Raw genomic sequence first — 17,424 nt, forward strand, 5'->3', positions numbered from 1 at the left:
TAGTTACGTATTTTTCATAGTCTTATATTTCAACAGTTTTACGACAAACTGTGACTTTTTTGACATGGAAATGATTTTTTAAGATTGACAAACATCATATGTGTAATTCATGGCACAATTCAAACGGGATCGAAAGATAAGTTTTCTCTCCCCATTGACTTCAATGCATAACTTTTCCGGAATAAGGTCCCATACCCCGGAAGTAAGTGGGAGGGACTTCGCCACTCTATTCCTTGACCTCTGTGTGAAACGTCACAGGGTTAAGGGATAGTGGATAGGAGATTTCAAAAGCACTTAGGAGAAGAGACTGCGGTACTTTAGAGAATCCGACTGCACTTTCAATATCCGACATGTTTATGATGCGCTTGCGCCAGGTCATAAATGTGCGTCTGCTGCTGTGGGAAAACTACAGTTTTCTATACAGCGGAGTCCACCCCCACTCAAAATACCTTCCCGCGGCTCTGCATGCCTATCACAGCTGAATGGATGCGGCGATTAACATTTTGTTCAGCAAAACGCCTCACAAACTTATTAAAATCAACAGCTTTAGTGCGTTTCGATTCAATGCTGAGTACAGCCAAACTTGACAGTCTCTTCTCTGTCATTTTAGACCGCAAATACCTCATTCCTTCCGTCTACTTGGGTCCGAATGCTTCTCGTTTTGCGCCGTCCCGTTCAAATGAAATCGCCGCCAATCATATTTCCAAGCTCGCGCCAGGGCCGGGGGAGGGGTTACAAGACTCGTCTTGTGCTGCATTCACTTGCACTCGGACATTAGAGATTTTCTCTCATAAATGTCCGATGAGCCACAACTTTTCTTTCAAAACAAAGGGTGTTTCTCAATCGCAAGTACGCTTGCTTGGTAGCACATGTCTTCTGAGTCACTTCCTTCAGAAGCGAGGCAAGAATCCTTCCTGGCATTCGGAAAACGAAGAGTGGAACAGGCTAGCAAGTGTGCAGGTGTGTCATATGAGAGGCCCCGCCTTACATTTTCCGCCACAGATTTGGGGAAATTGGTCCGTGCGCAAAGCATTGTGGGGATTTTAAGGACGCTAAGGCCCAATCCCAAACCACTCCCTCGACCCTACCCCTCCGTGGCGGAGTGAACTCCGTCTGTAGCCACACTCGCAGCTCAACGAGGCTCCCTCCTGTCAGATGGAGGGAGTAAATACAGCGGCAAGCTTTGGGACAAACTCCCCTCTCTCCGGCAGAAACAGGAAATGCCGTAACTGTATGTAACAACGGTTTCAAATCAGCATCTCTTAGACAAAAAATGTAAATTAAGAACTCAAATAAAACTCCAAACATCTTTCATTGTGTTACTTTTTTGTAAAGCTCTTTTAGTTTTAAACCTTTATAAGCTTCTTAGTTTTTGCAACAGTCTGTAAATATAAACAACTTTATAATAAAATGCACACATTTACCTTTTTCTAGACTAAACACAGGTATGATCCTAAGTTAAAAAAATATGAGGTTATCATGAGGTTGTTAACATCGCAATTTATCAGTGGATGTTTTTTTAAATATTGAAGTTAAAAGCATCAATCTGGTGCACTTTGAGAGAAAAATGAAGAGATCTATGGATACATCTCTCAATACCCATATGAAACAGAACTGTAAACAGATTTACTTTTTCTTTATGGATATTTTACAAATCACTCCCCTTTTAAGACCGAAATGTCTACATGCATAGCAGAAGATGGCATCTTTTTTACATGAATATTCCAGCCAATCTCTGTTTTGAAACCATGAGCTGCAAAATGAGCGCCTTACCCCACTGTACAGGCGAGTTGGGTACTTTTTTAAATATACCTGGGCAGGCTCTGTTTTGCCGGCTGCTCCGCCTCCGTGGGCGAGGCGGGCAAAGCCGGCGAGTCGGGTGGGAGGACGTTAGTGTCCACGACAGTGGCCGCGGGTAACGTAATGTCCCCATGATCTGAACTGTTATTACCTGCAGTAGATAAGGGCTGGTTGTTTTAACCATTTTCTGATGTCCATCATTGACTGCTGTGTAAGCACCTTGCAGATGACGAACGCTCAGCGGCACAGGTCACGCGCACCTGACATAATAACGTTACTTACCGTTTAAATTGACCAAATAAATGCAGCAGACAATGTTATTTAACCACAATTACAATTTATTTTATTTCAACTATATTCTTCTTCTTCTTCTTCTTATTATTACTACTATTATTATTATTGTTATTATATATGTAATATATATATCTTTTTTTCACTTTTCATTTTTCAAATGAGGGTGCATAACACCTCAACTGAGGGTGCAATGCACCCTTATGCACCCCCGTAGAACCGGGCCCGCAACTGGGGTGGCAGCTGGAGTGGCAAGGCTATTTTTTAGGGTGGCAGTTGCCACCCCATGCCACCCCGGTAGATCCGCCCCTGGCTCTTAGTGATATGTGATAAACACAATAGAAAGGTGTCGCTTTTAGCTACTGTCTCTAACTATAAATATTACAGGTGTGAATCTTTCTGTACCTCACGATAGATTAAAAAAACATTTTAATATTCCCAGTAAACTTAGGCTAGCTGCCTTTTTATTTCTCAGAAACTTGCCTAATTCACAAATAGTGTTCACCAAAAAACACTATAAAACCGGTATTTTTGGTGATTCTTAAACAAATCACACAATAATGATTGACACAACTTTGACTTACTCTTGCAATGTCTATCTTTTATAGAAAAAAAAACGTTTTTGAGGTTGATTTTTTGAGGATTTGAATAAATTAATCTAAGAAGATAATTGATTACATAATAAGATTTGGCCACAAAAATGTAGGTTTACTCATAGGCTAGCTACACTTTTGAAATCCGTCTACAGCAGGGGTGTCAAACTCAAATACACAGTGGGCCAACATTTAAAAAATGGGTACTAGTCGAGGGCCGGACTGGTTCAATGTTTATTGCAAAACGTATTGAAATGAACTTATTGCACATATTAAACCTGGAACTAACAAAGATTAAATTATTGCCTATAAAAACAACATTAAACATTAAATAATCAGTTCCATTCATTTCTTATGGCTCTATCTGCAGCTTTTCCGGAGTCATTTCTTATGATTACATTTTTCCACAGGCCAACAACAGCTTCAAAAAAACAATTTCTATTTTTTCTCAACTGCCATTGTTGTTAGAGACTAAATAAGCTAAGATAACATGATTTATCATGTGGTTGTCGACGATTTAATTAAATAACTAATATTTTAATAATCTATGAGTAATTATTTAAGTAGATTTGATTGACAAAAACACTAATTGAATAATCGACGAAATAATCGATAGGTTAATATAATACAAAAATAGTTGCAGCTTTAAAAGACAGGGAAAAATGTGAATCAGACTAATTTAATTTATTCGGCTTTAATTAATCTAGCATGGAGTCTTACGTGTGAAAAAAAAGTTTGACAAATTGTTTCAATGAAGCCTTTTATTATGGAAATAAAGAAAAAACTGATGCTCAGGATGACAACACGCTGCAAACACTCAAAGTAAACCAACAAGAACAGGCGAGTTTGTTTTTTTATGAAAGAAAAAGAAATGAATTACCTCACCAACAAATAAAAACACCCCACAGTGACTTGAACTCAAGTGTTGTAGAACTTTGGTGCTTAAATCAATACTAAATTATGAATGTGTGATATTGAGTGAGGTTAAACACAAAGAAAAACAGATAGGAAGTACAAACAAGATGCCTGCGTAGTTCGTAGTTCGCACACACACACACACACACACACACACACACACACACACACACACACACACACACGTGTCCCCTGATAGGAAAAACAAAACCTGACTGAGAATTCTCACCAAAGGCAAGACAGGGTGCTGACAGATCTGAAAGGAGAACAAAAAAGCCAGATACAATGGGTAATATGGAAATTCTCAAACCAAATACTGACGAAAAGGTAAGTAGAAAAATATCACAATGATACAAACAACATTTTCAGAGAAAGGTCATCATTGAGAGGTTGAGAAGAGTCCACCGAACACTTCTTAGAAAAGGACATTGCACTGAAACCTTCATCATGAGCTCACCATCATCACAAATGCTTACGCGAAAGGAAAATATTTCAATACGCCTGTAAGAGCAGCAGCCTTTCAACTTGAAAAAAATGTTGGAAATGAAGTAGTGTATGTCTTTTAATGCATCATGACCATAGAAACCAAGCAATAAAGCAAAGGAGCGTCCCTTGATGGCACCAGAGCCTTTGTTTTTTCTTTGTTTCATAATGCTAACTCACCTGGCCATATACGGTCTACAGATATATCGCCCAGTGGATTTTACACTCCGCACTAAAGAGACGATGCTAAAACGTGTGGATGTAACGTTGGAATCGATGAAGACACATTGCTTTTGAGCCTCCACAGGCAGTAAGGCTTCAGTGCCGTGATGAGGTTCCTCACAGTACGTACGCAGGGCCCCTGTAGTTTTCCATTTAGAGCTGGCCCCTAATACTCAGCACCCATCTGTAGGTTGGAACGGCGTCCTTTTAAAAAAACTATTTAAAATACTTTCTTTACCAACAAACTATGACATTAACATTGTTTAGCTAAGACAATTTGATATGCGTTTGTCCAGCTTGCGGATCAATGAATGTGAGAAATAGATGTTTCAATAATGAACACTGAAGTTGTTGCGATAACCAAAGCAGCTTTTAGTGTAAACCAAACCTCTACGGGCCAGCCTCCTCAAGTGCTCTCGACACCCAAACCAAACACTTCGTATGGAAACTCCACCCCCCCCGAAAAAGGTTATTGCCATGGTAGCTTAATGTTGCAGCATTCGGTTTGCGTGGCTCCTCTCAAACGTAGGCACTGAGGTGAAGAGCAGTTCAAAAGAGTCCGGGAAGGTAAACATGGCATCGTCCCTCGCCGTTTGTAAATCTGGAGAGAATGGTGTGATTTTAACACTGCCCCCTGCTCCGACCGCTAATCCTATATTCCCTAAAGACACTAACCTCATGGGGACAAAAACATTAAAAAAACATGGCACTAGACCCTTTAACTGTAAGATCCCACACCAATAGAAACAACAAAAAGGGATACTTTTGCAACCGTGTACAATTATGGACAAGTGTGTCCCAAAAAAACAAAACACATTTTGGGCTAACAGCTATCCATATGATAAGCACAACATTACAAACAAAAACATTAAAAACATACAAAAGTATTTAACAACTATCTGTCAAAAGATGGAAACCTATAATGCTATACTTACTACTAATGGTTTAACAGTTGTAGCTGAAACACTGTTAAAGATATGATAATAAATAATTTTCTTATTTGGCAAATAATAAAAAGAGATAAGGAAGAGGGGAGGGAAGAGAGAGAAGATAAATGGCACAATTTATCTGAGCTTTCAGATCAAATTATTAAATGCAAGGTTCACAATTGCAAACGTACTTCTTTGTCTAAAAACAAATAAATTCTACATATAATGAAAGCAGAAAGAAACATCTATATAATGGCACAAGCATACCGGGAGAAAAACAAAGAGAATACTATGGAGACGTTAACTCAGCATTTGATAATCAAAAAAACTTGTATATCAAGATTACTTCTGTGTCCACTTGAAAGCATATCTTGCGTGTACAGACTGTACTCTGGAAATATGCCATGTACAAAATATCTCCCCATATAAACAACATTCACACAAGGCACTTCTCAGTAAGAAGAGAGAATCACAGTCCTTCCTACTACCAGAAACTGCCTGCATAGCAACAATACGTGGACAAAATCTTTTTCAGACTTTTGTGTGGTTCCACAAAATTTCAGACAAAACGTTGTTGTGTTTTTTTTTTGGTTTTTAAAATAAGCACTTCACCGAATAGTAAAACTTGGTTGGTTTTGAAAATAAAGACCAGAGTTCATTCCTCTTAGCATTTTGTCCCCCGACCTTTTCAACTCTCTGTACACTTTCTGGCGTTTTTTTTCCGTCAAACACAGTGCTCCTGGGATATTTTTATTTTTTCTGACGGCACTCAGAAGGCAGCCGGTCACCGGGAGAGGAGAGCGGGGTCACATGACAGGTTTTTCCACAGTGAGACTCCAGGGCGTCCCCCCTTGGGGCAGAGACAAGAGGGGCGCGTGCGGGAGGATCTGCCTGAGTCTGAGAGACGTGGTTGTGGATAGAGAGGGGGGGGGGCTAGAGGGGAGGAGATGGAGAGCGCGGGCGGCGCTGGGCTGCGTCCTGCTACCTGCCTCTCAGGTTCTGCAGGACCCCGTAAACGTCTTCTTCTTTGCTCAGTCCCTCGAAGAAAGGCAGCAGGTCCAGGAGCTCCGTGTCATTCATGTCATCAAACCAGGATTGGACAGGGACCTTTAGGAGACAGGGAGACCACCCTCGGTTAGCTTTCACTACTTAAGACTTGCCGACAGAATATTCTAAACTTTTCAATGATAGTTATATAAATGATACTAAGCAAGGTACAGTATGTCATAGTTACCAAGTCACGATTATGGGAAAAAGGCTAGTGCAAAAGTTTGCAGTAGATTAAAAAGGGAATATAAACTCAAGTTATTTTTAGAAGGGACACCAGGCTTAATATTAGGAAGGGGGGGGGGGCATTTCCCAACTTGCCTTCCCATTAGGACCACAATTAGATTAGCTATGATTCTTGTCCCAGTCTGAAATCTTTGTCAGTCTATTATAAAGTTTGATAGCTCAGTAAGCTGTCTCATAATGTTCAACAGTCAGCAGCTTATAGTTCAGCAAGAGCCATCTATCGTATCAACTCGGCAAAACTGTTTTCAGGCTAGTAGCATGTGTGTTTATATGTGGGTTGAGGGGGTGCCGTGTGCATTTTCCGAGGACGCAAACAGCCTGTGTAATGCTGTTGAGTTCCTCCGTTTGTGTCGTGTCATCATATTTTTTTACAGGCTTCATTACTGTGTTTATCTTTCTTTTTATTTGAAATCAGACGAAACCCCCCTATCCGGGCTCCTGTCTTGTTGCTATCACGCTGTCATTCATTATAGCTGAAGGCAACAGCTTTAAAAAAATACATTCATTTTGGCTAGTTGCTGTGTCACTCCAGCACGGCAGGTGCATGGAAATCAGGGTGACCCATTGCCAGGGCTCCCTGCTCCTCTGGATGGCGGTGAGCAAGGAGCTCTGAGCTGAGGCAAAGTCTTATGAGAGTAAAGTAAGACAAAATGGAATTACCATAGAATTAAAAGGTATTTCCATAAGTGTACATGTATGAAAAGACCCCAAATGTCTAATCACTACAAGTGAATAATTTAAACAGCATTCCATTCCAGATTGTACCAGCTTCATGTTTTCCTTATTGTCATAAGAGTTATTTTTGAAGTACATTTGTGAACTTAGGTTAGGAAAAATACAAAATATAATAGCTCACAATAAAAGATAATCAAGGTAGTAAATAAAAAGGAGCCCATGACTCCTTCGGGTTAGGGTAAATAACCAAACATAAGTAGAAATATACATTTGTGATTTTTGGACTCACAGCATTCTCTGGATGGAAAATGTAAGAGGCGGGTGAATTGTCGACGATGATGACGTTGCTGAGCTCTCGTCCCAGCCGGCTGAGGTCTTTGACGTAGTTCCCTCTGTGAAAAACGCAGGATTCTCTAAAGAGTCGCTCTCGAAACACACTCCACTGATCCAGCAGGTCTGCCACAGGGTCGGCATACTGTCCATGAAAACAAACAAACAACATGTTACACCGTCGTAAAAACAAATACTAGACATATTCTGAATTTCACTGGAATACAGCTACGGAAAACCAGACAACTAATCAAACTGAATGTTATAAAAGAAGATTTGTCAAACAGGTTCTTGTGGTCAGACTAGTCAGCAAGAGCGCTAAAAGCTAACAACTTGAAAATGCTACACTAATGTTCCAAAAAAAAGAAAAGCAGTTCATCTAAATGGCGCTACTGGCACCTAGCTTCTGACTCGACACAAGAAACAACTGACACTACAGGAACATCGGCCACTTTACGCGCTGTTTTTCATTCATTAAAAAACTTACCCATTCATTTTGGCTAAGATGCAAAAGACAGAGATGGAGAGCGAAGCAGAGGAAGTGTGAACATTCAGACGGCAAGAGCAGATGATAACAGGAGAAGAAGGAACGTGCAAAGAAAACATGCGGGGGTCTAAACTGACCTTGGCGAGACTGGCTGTGAACAGCACACATTCAAACAGCTCGCCCATCTTCTGAAGAAACTCGTCCACGTGGGGTCTTTTCAGCACATACACCTGCAAGACCACACCACACCACAGGTTTAGGGTGAGAGAAATAAATAAAAAGAGTGTAATACGAGTGTCAGACAGATGCGCAGAGCTGAGTATGTAATGTGAGAGGAGCGTTCTTTACTACAGCCTTCACAGAGTTATTTATAGCAGTATTAGGAGTGTGGAGTTACAGAAGAATCCCTGCTATGTAGAAGAGGACTTTTTTTCTCTGGGGGTTTGGGGGCACGTTGCACATTTGAGAATGGCCTTTAAATGAAATAGTAATGGGTAAAATAAAATTGAAACATATTTACATAAGAACTTAAAGTAAGAATGTGCAATAAAGAGATCAAATAAACATTTTTATAAACATAGGAAGTTAGGTAAAATGTCAATTAAAAGATACATATATTGATTTAAACAAAATAACTAAAAGTAAAAATAAATAAAATCAAATATAAAAAAGGGAATAAAGATACTTAAGCAAACAGAAGTTTAATTAAAATGTTAAATAAAAATACTATACATAAGATTACAAAAGAAAGTGTGCAAAGAAAAATGCAATTTAAAAAAGAAAATATATACATATTTATATTTAGATAGAAAGTTACAGTATAAACTCCATTAAAAGATACAATAACATAAAGTAAAAATACATACATAAACAGATAAAAAAAAGAAAAGAAGATATTTCAACAAATATAAGTAGTTAAAGTAAAACGTCCAATATAATAAAATAGTATAAAGAAATGTATATTATAAAAGAAGTTAGAGTAAACATGTGGACATTGTACAATAATATATAAAACATTTATTGTAATACATACAGGGGTGTATGAGTTTTTTTTTAAAATATATTAATTACTAAATTATCAAAGATACTTTTATTACTAATTTCTTGCATTTTGAAGATCTTCAGCTTGATGGCTGTCTCTCCCGCTTCAGATGCCCTCCTCTCTCTTCGCCCATTGGCTGCCACCCAGTGCAAGTAATCATGAATAGGCCAATCAGGATACACACAGCCTATCCTGGATTACTTGAACTGGATCACAGTCATTTTCTTCAGGATCTCTTTCCCCCGCTGAAAGAAAATGCGTCTTCAGTAAAAAGAGGGTACGATACCTGATGAACGGTTCCATCGATCTCCACAGGGACGATGAAGTCTGCGTTGCTGATGGGCTGTGAGAGGAAACAACAGTGTATGAGAGTCATTCAAACTGACGGTGCAGTACCACTAGTGGGCAGCAGAGGTCGTGCTAAGAACACTAAAAGTCAAATCTGTGGAGGACAAAGTAGAATGAGTCTCCTTTTTATCCTCCATCCTTCAGCAACCTCTCTGATAATATAACTCAGACAGGAACTGGACAGAGAGGGGCGGGTTGAGGTACAAAATAATGAAAAGAAGACAGATTAAAAATTATTGATTTCAGCCACTACTGCTGCTGCATTTTAGTCAATTCCTTTCTTGTGACACTGCTAAAATAATGTATTAACTGCAGCATGAGCCAGGCTTCAGACTTTCCTTATTACCACCCTGCTTTTATTCTAAATGCACAATCAGGACTGTAATATTGTCCCTGTTCCTGGTACAGCATATCCTGCCCCACCTGCTCCTCTCCTGGCTTTGTTTGCACAGCGTTTTATTGGATTCTACACAGCTTTGACTTTATGCTGGTTATTGGCTCCCTTTTGGTTATAACGACAAAGGGGATTTTCTATATTCTATATACACTCAATGCAAAGCATAGAGTATGCTTCACAATAGACGTTCTTAAAAGGTGGTCCGCAAGTATTTGGTCAAGTTTACAATGTCAAATGTATTTACAGTGTTTATCTCATCACTGTGCACATAGCAAAGAATAGCACAGATGTGTCTTTTTAAATATTCAATCAAAACATTATTAGGATTTAAATGGGATAATTTGCAGTTGTGGAGATTTGTTTTGACACGGCTTCCCTTTGTATATTCAGGGCGAGCAGTACAACTGTTTTTGACCTCATTAATATGTTTTGGAAAGGTTTAAGTCCAACAAACATGTTTAGAAGCAGAAAATGTAGTTAGAGAGAAGCGTGTTGTGAATTTTAAAAAGTATTAGATCTATCTTTTTTAAATAAATGTTTTGGTATTTCTTTGACAACAACAAAGCAAAGTAATGTATTTGTTTTGTAGAGGGAAAAGAGAAGGTGGAAAGAGGAGAGTTGCACCTTAGTGAGGCGTAGTGGTCATCTGCACTGACAGCTAGCTGTGGAGTGCCTTTCTAAATAGTTTAGAGATTTTCTAATAGAATTGCTTTCAGCAGCAGCACAAAAATAAAGAGGAGTGGCCTGAAAGAAACATGTGGCCCTTGAGTGTCCATCGCTAAATGGACACTCAACGTAAAGTATTGATGTTGATTATTCGAATGCCAACGTTATGAATGGAGCTTCGATTTGGTTGTACGCATCCTTATGTCAAACTGTTTGGCTGTGATTTGTAATAAACTTCAGATGTAGAAGGCCTTTTGTTTATGGAAGCATTGGGGGAGTACATGGTCCTTGGTGTGAAAAATAAGCTTTACAATGATATTTGCAAATGCTCAAGTAAAATGCTGGTCAAGATTATTTTACAATCGAGAAATTAAGATTGTTTAGGGAAAGATCTTGCAGTTGGATGTTAGCCAGCTCAGACACTGACAGCTGACAATTGCAGAACTAGGCACAACATACATTATAAACCCCCGTTTGAACTTACCTTGAAAGAGCTGTGGACGAGTGTTTCGTCCAAATCGATCACCACACACTTTTTGCCATAGTCAGATATGATCACCTCTGGTAGGAGGTATTTAGCTGGTGGCTGTAGAGGGAAGACGAGGGAGATAAAGTCAGACATATGGAGAGAGTGAAAGTGCTTAAGGGAGAAAGACAGAGGGATATACTTTGCATAAATGAATGTGCAATGCCGGGCAGAAAAAGCCAGCACCGTGTTAGGAAGAGAATCACCGTGGGAGACAATGCAGCTGAGATAAAGCCATGTCTGAAAAGATGCGTATAATGGCCCTAAAGCTTCAAAACGACACCCAATAGGATTCTGCAAAAACCGGATAACCCCCTGCTACAGCCACCTTCTCAGACACAGTCTATCTTAAATCCCTTTAGATTTGTCGGTGGAGATTGAATAATATAAAAGGCCATGCAAAGGTTAGCTGCTTTCAGTTTCAATGAAATCCCTCAAACTTAAACCCAGTGTTTCCCCTACCATTGTCTTGGGGGGGCGCTGTGCCACCCCAACGCAACCCTGCGCCCCCCCCCTGAAATTCAAGGTGTTTTTATATATATATAGCGCCAAATCGAAACTGAAATAATCTATCTATGGTCACTTTTCACATTGAACATGTGCTCTTTTATTAAATAAACTAAACCCTTATGTTATTTATCCAATTCATGTGCATGTTTCAGTGTCCACTGCATTGCTTTGTGCATTCACATTCTGTCCTCCGCTCTGTTTCCGAAGGGCGGGGCTCCGCTCCCCACACACACATAGGAATGCACACACTCACAATCAGAGACAACAGCGGAGGAAAGGAGAACAACAAAGTGTAAAAAAGTAAAACAAATCTGCATTATAGCCCTGAGCTCTGCTGTTGGTCATGTAAGTCCTGGGCGTAATTTCCACATGTCCCCCCCACTGTTCAAAATCCCGTTTGTGTCCCCCCCCCACTTTCAAATTCAATTATTATTATTTTTTAATGTCAAGCCGTCATCGTCACGGAGGAGCACACAGACTCTGTGTGTGTGTGGCACGAGCACATGTTGTGTGAACAAGCGATTGTTGTTATTAGCATCTGGTGCTAGCTCAGAGCTAACGGATATTAGAAGCTGTTTCTACAACAAGCTGGAGGGAGAGTCCTCTCCTGTCAGTCTGAGGCTGATAACTACAGCTCAGGTGAGGTAAAGGAATCTCCGAGTGATTGGATAGTTAACTATAGTCTAAGTTATCTCAGTGAGTCTCAAATTGTTTGGTCATCTATGTAAACAAATATTTCACCTTTATCTATTTAATATAGTTGTACAAAATAAAGTAATAAAGCATTCCAATGTGTACTATAGGACAGTAAAAAAAAATGTCCATGCGGAGGGCCCACAGACCCCCTGTTTTGTGTCCCCCCCACTTCTCAAACCAAAGTAACTCCCTGCACGGATCGCCATCATCCCGCCCTGGCAGCACCCCCCAAAGCAGTAAACCTAGGGGAAACACTGTAAACCCTTGGGAACACGTGGGAACTGTGTATCAACGATATGTTTACTTCTGAGGAGTTGAGCCTCATACAGTCACTGATGTGTGATTTAACCGGTTTGTTGGCTAGACTACTGATACCAAGGTCACATGTGGGTCCCTCCTTCAGTCACTAGATTCATTTGTTTAGTTGAGGATCAAACGTAAAGACTAGGAGCTAATGGATCAAAAGCATAATATATGGATTTAATTCTTACATGGAAGCCCCTGAGGCAATTCATAGAAAATAGTGTTAGACTTAAATCAACAATATGTAATAGTTTCACCTCAAATTTAAACTAGTTTACACTGACTTGTAATAGGGAGAATTGTGTGTGTATAAGTCCCAGTCTGCACCCAGAACTGCTATTTTGCAGTAGGTAACTGTGGAGTGGGTCATAAAATATCTTGGGATACGTGTATAAGGCTCGAGTTAATTTTTGTAAAACCGGATCAGATTTTCTGGAGCAAATGCTTTCGGTTTTCATTCTGATCCCCTCTGCTCTGCCTCAAGTGTGTGTGATTTACAAAGTTTCCTGATGGACAGAAAGGGGTACTTGTTTCTGAGGTAAAGCTGCATTCACAAGACAAGCAGTTAAACATGACGGTGCCGTTCTGCTGCCCGACGAGGCAGAGGCGCACCCCTCTGCGTCGCTCAGTTTAAATTATTTTAATTTCGACCTAGTTTACGCGTTACCTTTCGAAGCACAGCCCATATGTAATGGCGAGAGCTAGCAGGGTACGTTACCATAGAAACTTAACTAGGTGTTTTCACCGCAAGGTTGGGCGCAGAGCCTTGAGGTCAAAACACCTAGAGAAAAACGTATATCATGTGGATGCAGCTCAAGAATAATTGTGAGCATTTGCCAACAGCAGGAGCCATCAGCTAGTTAGTTGTTAGCTTAGTTTTCAAGGAAAGTAAGGACTGGCAGTTGTGAGCACCAGGGGAGTGTTGGTGTTAACACAGCAGTTACACAGGTACTTTGGAGTGCTGGGTGGAGGTTTTCAGGCCTAGTTAGCGAGGAGGGGGGGGGGGGGGGTGGTAGGCTGGTAGGAGGGGGCGCCAATTTAATCATAATAAATGTATGTGCAACAACAGCAGTGTTTGCGCTACTTCACAAAAATACCAAATAGCAAAAACGACATAATGATGCTTTTACTTGTTAGACAGTAAGTTTCACAGAATGTTTGGGAAGCATACAAACCACCAAGTGTCAGCCATGCAGATCAGGCACAGATGCACCATTTAAGACCAGTAGGTGCACTCTAAACCTTGCACGCAGGCAGTGCTACCATGGGCTGGGAAATGAGCCGCAGCATGGTGGAAGAGCAAAAGCTCTCCGAGGAGAAACTGGAGCCCACACAAAACGGATGTGCCAGCACCAGCCCACTCAGCCTGCATGCAAAGAAAAAAAAAAAGGCGATACATACACTAGGGACAGGGATGACCTCGACCTGGTCACACTACAACACAGGAGAGATAGACACACACACATATACAAAAACAGGATGAGGGGTAGAAAGTAGAACTAAAAAGAAAAAGGTTCCACCAAGAAAAAACAAATAGCATGTGTTCAGTGGAGGAGTGGCCCACCTTGGGAGGCGATCCATTCTCCTCAACAGGTGGAGGCAGGGAGCTGGTGTTGCTGTTGTTGGTGGCTGGGGGGTCCACATTGTAGTTGCGGAAGCAGCAGAAGAATGTGCTGAAGATGCTCCGGCTCCTCTGCTTCTTTAGGCTGCTGTTCGACTGGGACGCTGTCAAAACAACAGGAGGGAGTGGGAGAGCGGAGGGTGAGTGAGTGGATATGCAAATGATCATTTCTGGGATAAAAGTTGAGCAGGATGAAGTTGGGAACAATTTGGTTATTTGCATGCCGAGTACGGCTGAATCTAATGAGTAATTATCGATTCATCAGCCGAGATTTTCTAGGATAATTGTTTGGTCAAATAGTCAAAAAATGTCATCTCAGATTCTCAAAAACCTTGAGTCTTGATTTGTCAGTTCAAACCCAAAAGATATTTAATTTAATTTAATATGATATAAAACAGAACAACTGGAAAATCCCCATATGTGGGATTCTGAAAACAGCATTTTCTGCAATTTTTGCATTAAAAAACACTTTTATCCAATTATTCTTCTGTCGATGGACTCATTGCCGGAGCCCTGGATGCTGCGGTATAACTGTGTACAAACTGCTGTATGGTCAGTACAATCTTCCTAAGTGTCCACAGTGCTGTGCCCTACACTGAATCCCAACAATAAGCCATGACAGTGTGATTAAATGTCATCAGTGTTGTTTTTGTTGACCCGGCCTGGCAGAACCACAGATCAGAAAATAACTTGGCTGTCCGGCTGACTTTATCAGTCACACGTAGCGACAGTGAGGAGCAAATTGCCTTTCATTGCTGGACTACCAAATCAGACACCGAACTTTTATTAATAGTGACAAGTTGGAAGCTGTGTGCTTCTCCCTCCTCCTTTTCGCCCTGCCGCGGATCCCATCACCTGATTGGCCCAGGGGGTGTCCATTTAAAAAAAGCTTGCTTACGTTACTCCACCATGTTTCGGCTGGCAGGTGAGTGACTGAAGCAGCCTGGACATGCACAAGAGACGAGGGGAGGGGGGGGGGAGGCCCCTCAGACCCTGCAGAGCCTATACAAGGCTGCATTCCTCTCTACCCATTAGTCTTTCCCCCCCCCCCCCATCATACGCGCTCACACCAACAGAATGCTTTTGCAACTGAAGACCAGCGACGAGCAAATAGCACTATGTCATGTCTTCTGGCATCTTGATGTGGTGCCACTTTGTGCTGCTGACCTTAAAACCAACACCCAACAGACATGATCAAAGGAAAAACAAAAGAAAATACATCAAATGGCGAGTATACAATGAAATAAGAAGGATTACACACTTCAAACAGCCTGTGATGCAATCCAACAATCTATTCCCACATGTCTTGTTATCTTTCAGCAAAGAAGGCTGCCAGAGCGTCATGTCACGTAACTTCATGGAGATACCACACTGTAGTTTTGAGAAGATTCCATCCATTCTATACTCTAAAGCCACAAATACTCATCAGCTCAGGAAAGCTAACAGACACTGACTGAGTAACATCCTATAATTTCCATCCATCACTGGTATAATCACATTAATTATGCTGCTGTGTATAGAGAACCGCAGTGACGCGTCCTAAAACCCGGAAGTAAGTTAGCATTTTTACCACTGCCGGTTCCTTCGACAAAAAGCAATGGGATTTCTCCATAGGGTTTTGGAAAATATCTGGAAATAAGGTCTGTGGTTGACACACATTGAAGAGACAGATCACGTTTTGTTCTACATTAAATACATCAGCAGTGACCCCACTGGTGATTTTTGAAGAGTTTACGTGTCTGAAAAACGATGGTTGTTAACATGTGGCTGAATAGGACTACAGAAGTTGTCGAGGCCGTTTTACGTCATTACACCGAACACGTAAACACTCCCGCTAAGTTTGTTTGCCCTGTTCTGCTTGAAAGCAAGTACCTGCGCTCTTGCAAACTGTTAAAACAAACGCTTCAACTTGTACAATTTTGAATCTGTATGTTTGAATATGGATCTTAAGTTGGCGTGACGTTGAAGCAGCGACCCTGCTGTAGTTCGTTTATAGCATAACGTTAGCATTTTGCTTCTGGCGACTAGATTTATGATTCGAAAATTATAAAAGTAGGGTAGACATGTGGAGATTATTCGGCTGAACAAAACGTGATCCGTCTCTTAAATGTGTGTCAACCACAGACCTTATTTCGAGCTATTTTCCAAAATCCTATGGAGAAATTGCATTGGTTTTTGACGAAGGAACCGGAAGGAGTTCAGTGTTTCCCCTAGGATGGAGTCATAGCAGCGGTGCTAAGGCACGTGGGTCCAGCATAATGTGAGCGCGGAGCGCGTGGAATCTTTTAGTGTGTGCACGTGCGAAGTGCGCCCCGCCAATTTGTTTCTATGTGTCTGCCAGCACAAGAAAGGCTCTTGAGGCCTAGTACCAGGGCCGGTTCTAGACAATTTGCTGCCCTAGGCGAGATTTTATATATAAAGAATAAATGAAAAATCTCTACAAAAGACAAATACACTACAAAAACAGAAACTTATTGACATAGGTAATATACGTCAAAATGGCTTCAAATGTATTCAGTATTGTATGAACATGTTTGAATTGGGGGGTGGACGCCACATCCTCTAGGGGGGTCCGGGGGTCTGCCCCCCCTGGAAGATTTTTTTGAACATTTTAAAGTAAAATGCTTCAATCTGGTGCACTTTGAGCACACAATTACTAGAGACCTGATCTAGGGCGTACAACTCTAAAACACCCATATGAAAAAGATCGGTTTACATTTTAATAATCAAATAAGTATATGAACATAACCAATAACCTACCATAGCCAATAACAAATAAATGTAACTTATTTTATTTTTGTTGTTCATTCATATCTATTTTACCTTAACATTTATTTATGCATATTTTTGTATCTCTCCAACTTTAAACGTTATTTTTGGTTTACTGTCCTATAGTGTACATTGGAATGATTTCAAACCTGTTTTTATTTATCCTAATAATTATAAAGGAGTGCCTTGGAAATATGTGTTTACATAATTTGTGGTCAAAACGTTTGAGACCCACTGAGATAACTTAGACTAAAATTAACTATCTAAACACTCAGAGAGTCCTTTACCTCACTGAGCCTCTCAGTCTGACAGGAGAGCTCTCCTCCACCCTGGTTGTAGAAACATCTACTTCTTATATCCGTTACGACGCAAGCTAGCAACCAGATTCTCATAACAACAGCGCCGGGTTTTACGGGGCCTTGCGCTCATCGTCTCGCCTCTCCGCTCTCACTTCTCCCCGCTCGCGCCTCTCGCCTCTCTCGCTCTGTCCGCTCTCCCCGCTCGTCCTAGCTCTCCCTCTCTCGCTCT

General features: G+C 40.9%; 1 protein-coding gene across 2 annotated transcripts in view; it reads right to left on the reverse strand.

Moving 5' to 3' along the window:
- Nucleotides 1–3,430: 3,430 nt before the first annotated feature.
- The window catches only part of ctdsplb (CTD (carboxy-terminal domain, RNA polymerase II, polypeptide A) small phosphatase-like b), a 25,577-nt gene continuing 11,583 nt past the window's right edge, over nucleotides 3,431–17,424 (reverse strand). The window contains exons 2-8 of one of the 2 annotated variants that reach the window (XM_034137884.1): nucleotides 14,071–14,231; nucleotides 13,908–13,940; nucleotides 10,956–11,057; nucleotides 9,347–9,403; nucleotides 8,156–8,248; nucleotides 7,491–7,676; nucleotides 3,431–6,340 (exon numbers count right to left, since the gene is read on the reverse strand). In XM_034137884.1, the coding sequence (XP_033993775.1) occupies nucleotides 6,215–6,340; nucleotides 7,491–7,676; nucleotides 8,156–8,248; nucleotides 9,347–9,403; nucleotides 10,956–11,057; nucleotides 13,908–13,940; nucleotides 14,071–14,231 (758 nt within the window). In that variant the 3' untranslated portion in view covers nucleotides 3,431–6,214. The remainder of the gene's footprint in view (nucleotides 6,341–7,490; nucleotides 7,677–8,155; nucleotides 8,249–9,346; nucleotides 9,404–10,955; nucleotides 11,058–13,907; nucleotides 13,941–14,070; nucleotides 14,232–17,424) is intronic. The other variant, XM_034137885.1, reaches the window with a different exon arrangement.

The sequence above is a fragment of the Trematomus bernacchii genome, unplaced genomic scaffold (assembly GCF_902827165.1).
Source record: "Trematomus bernacchii unplaced genomic scaffold, fTreBer1.1, whole genome shotgun sequence".
In the NCBI taxonomy this organism is placed as follows: Eukaryota; Metazoa; Chordata; class Actinopteri; order Perciformes; family Nototheniidae; genus Trematomus; species Trematomus bernacchii.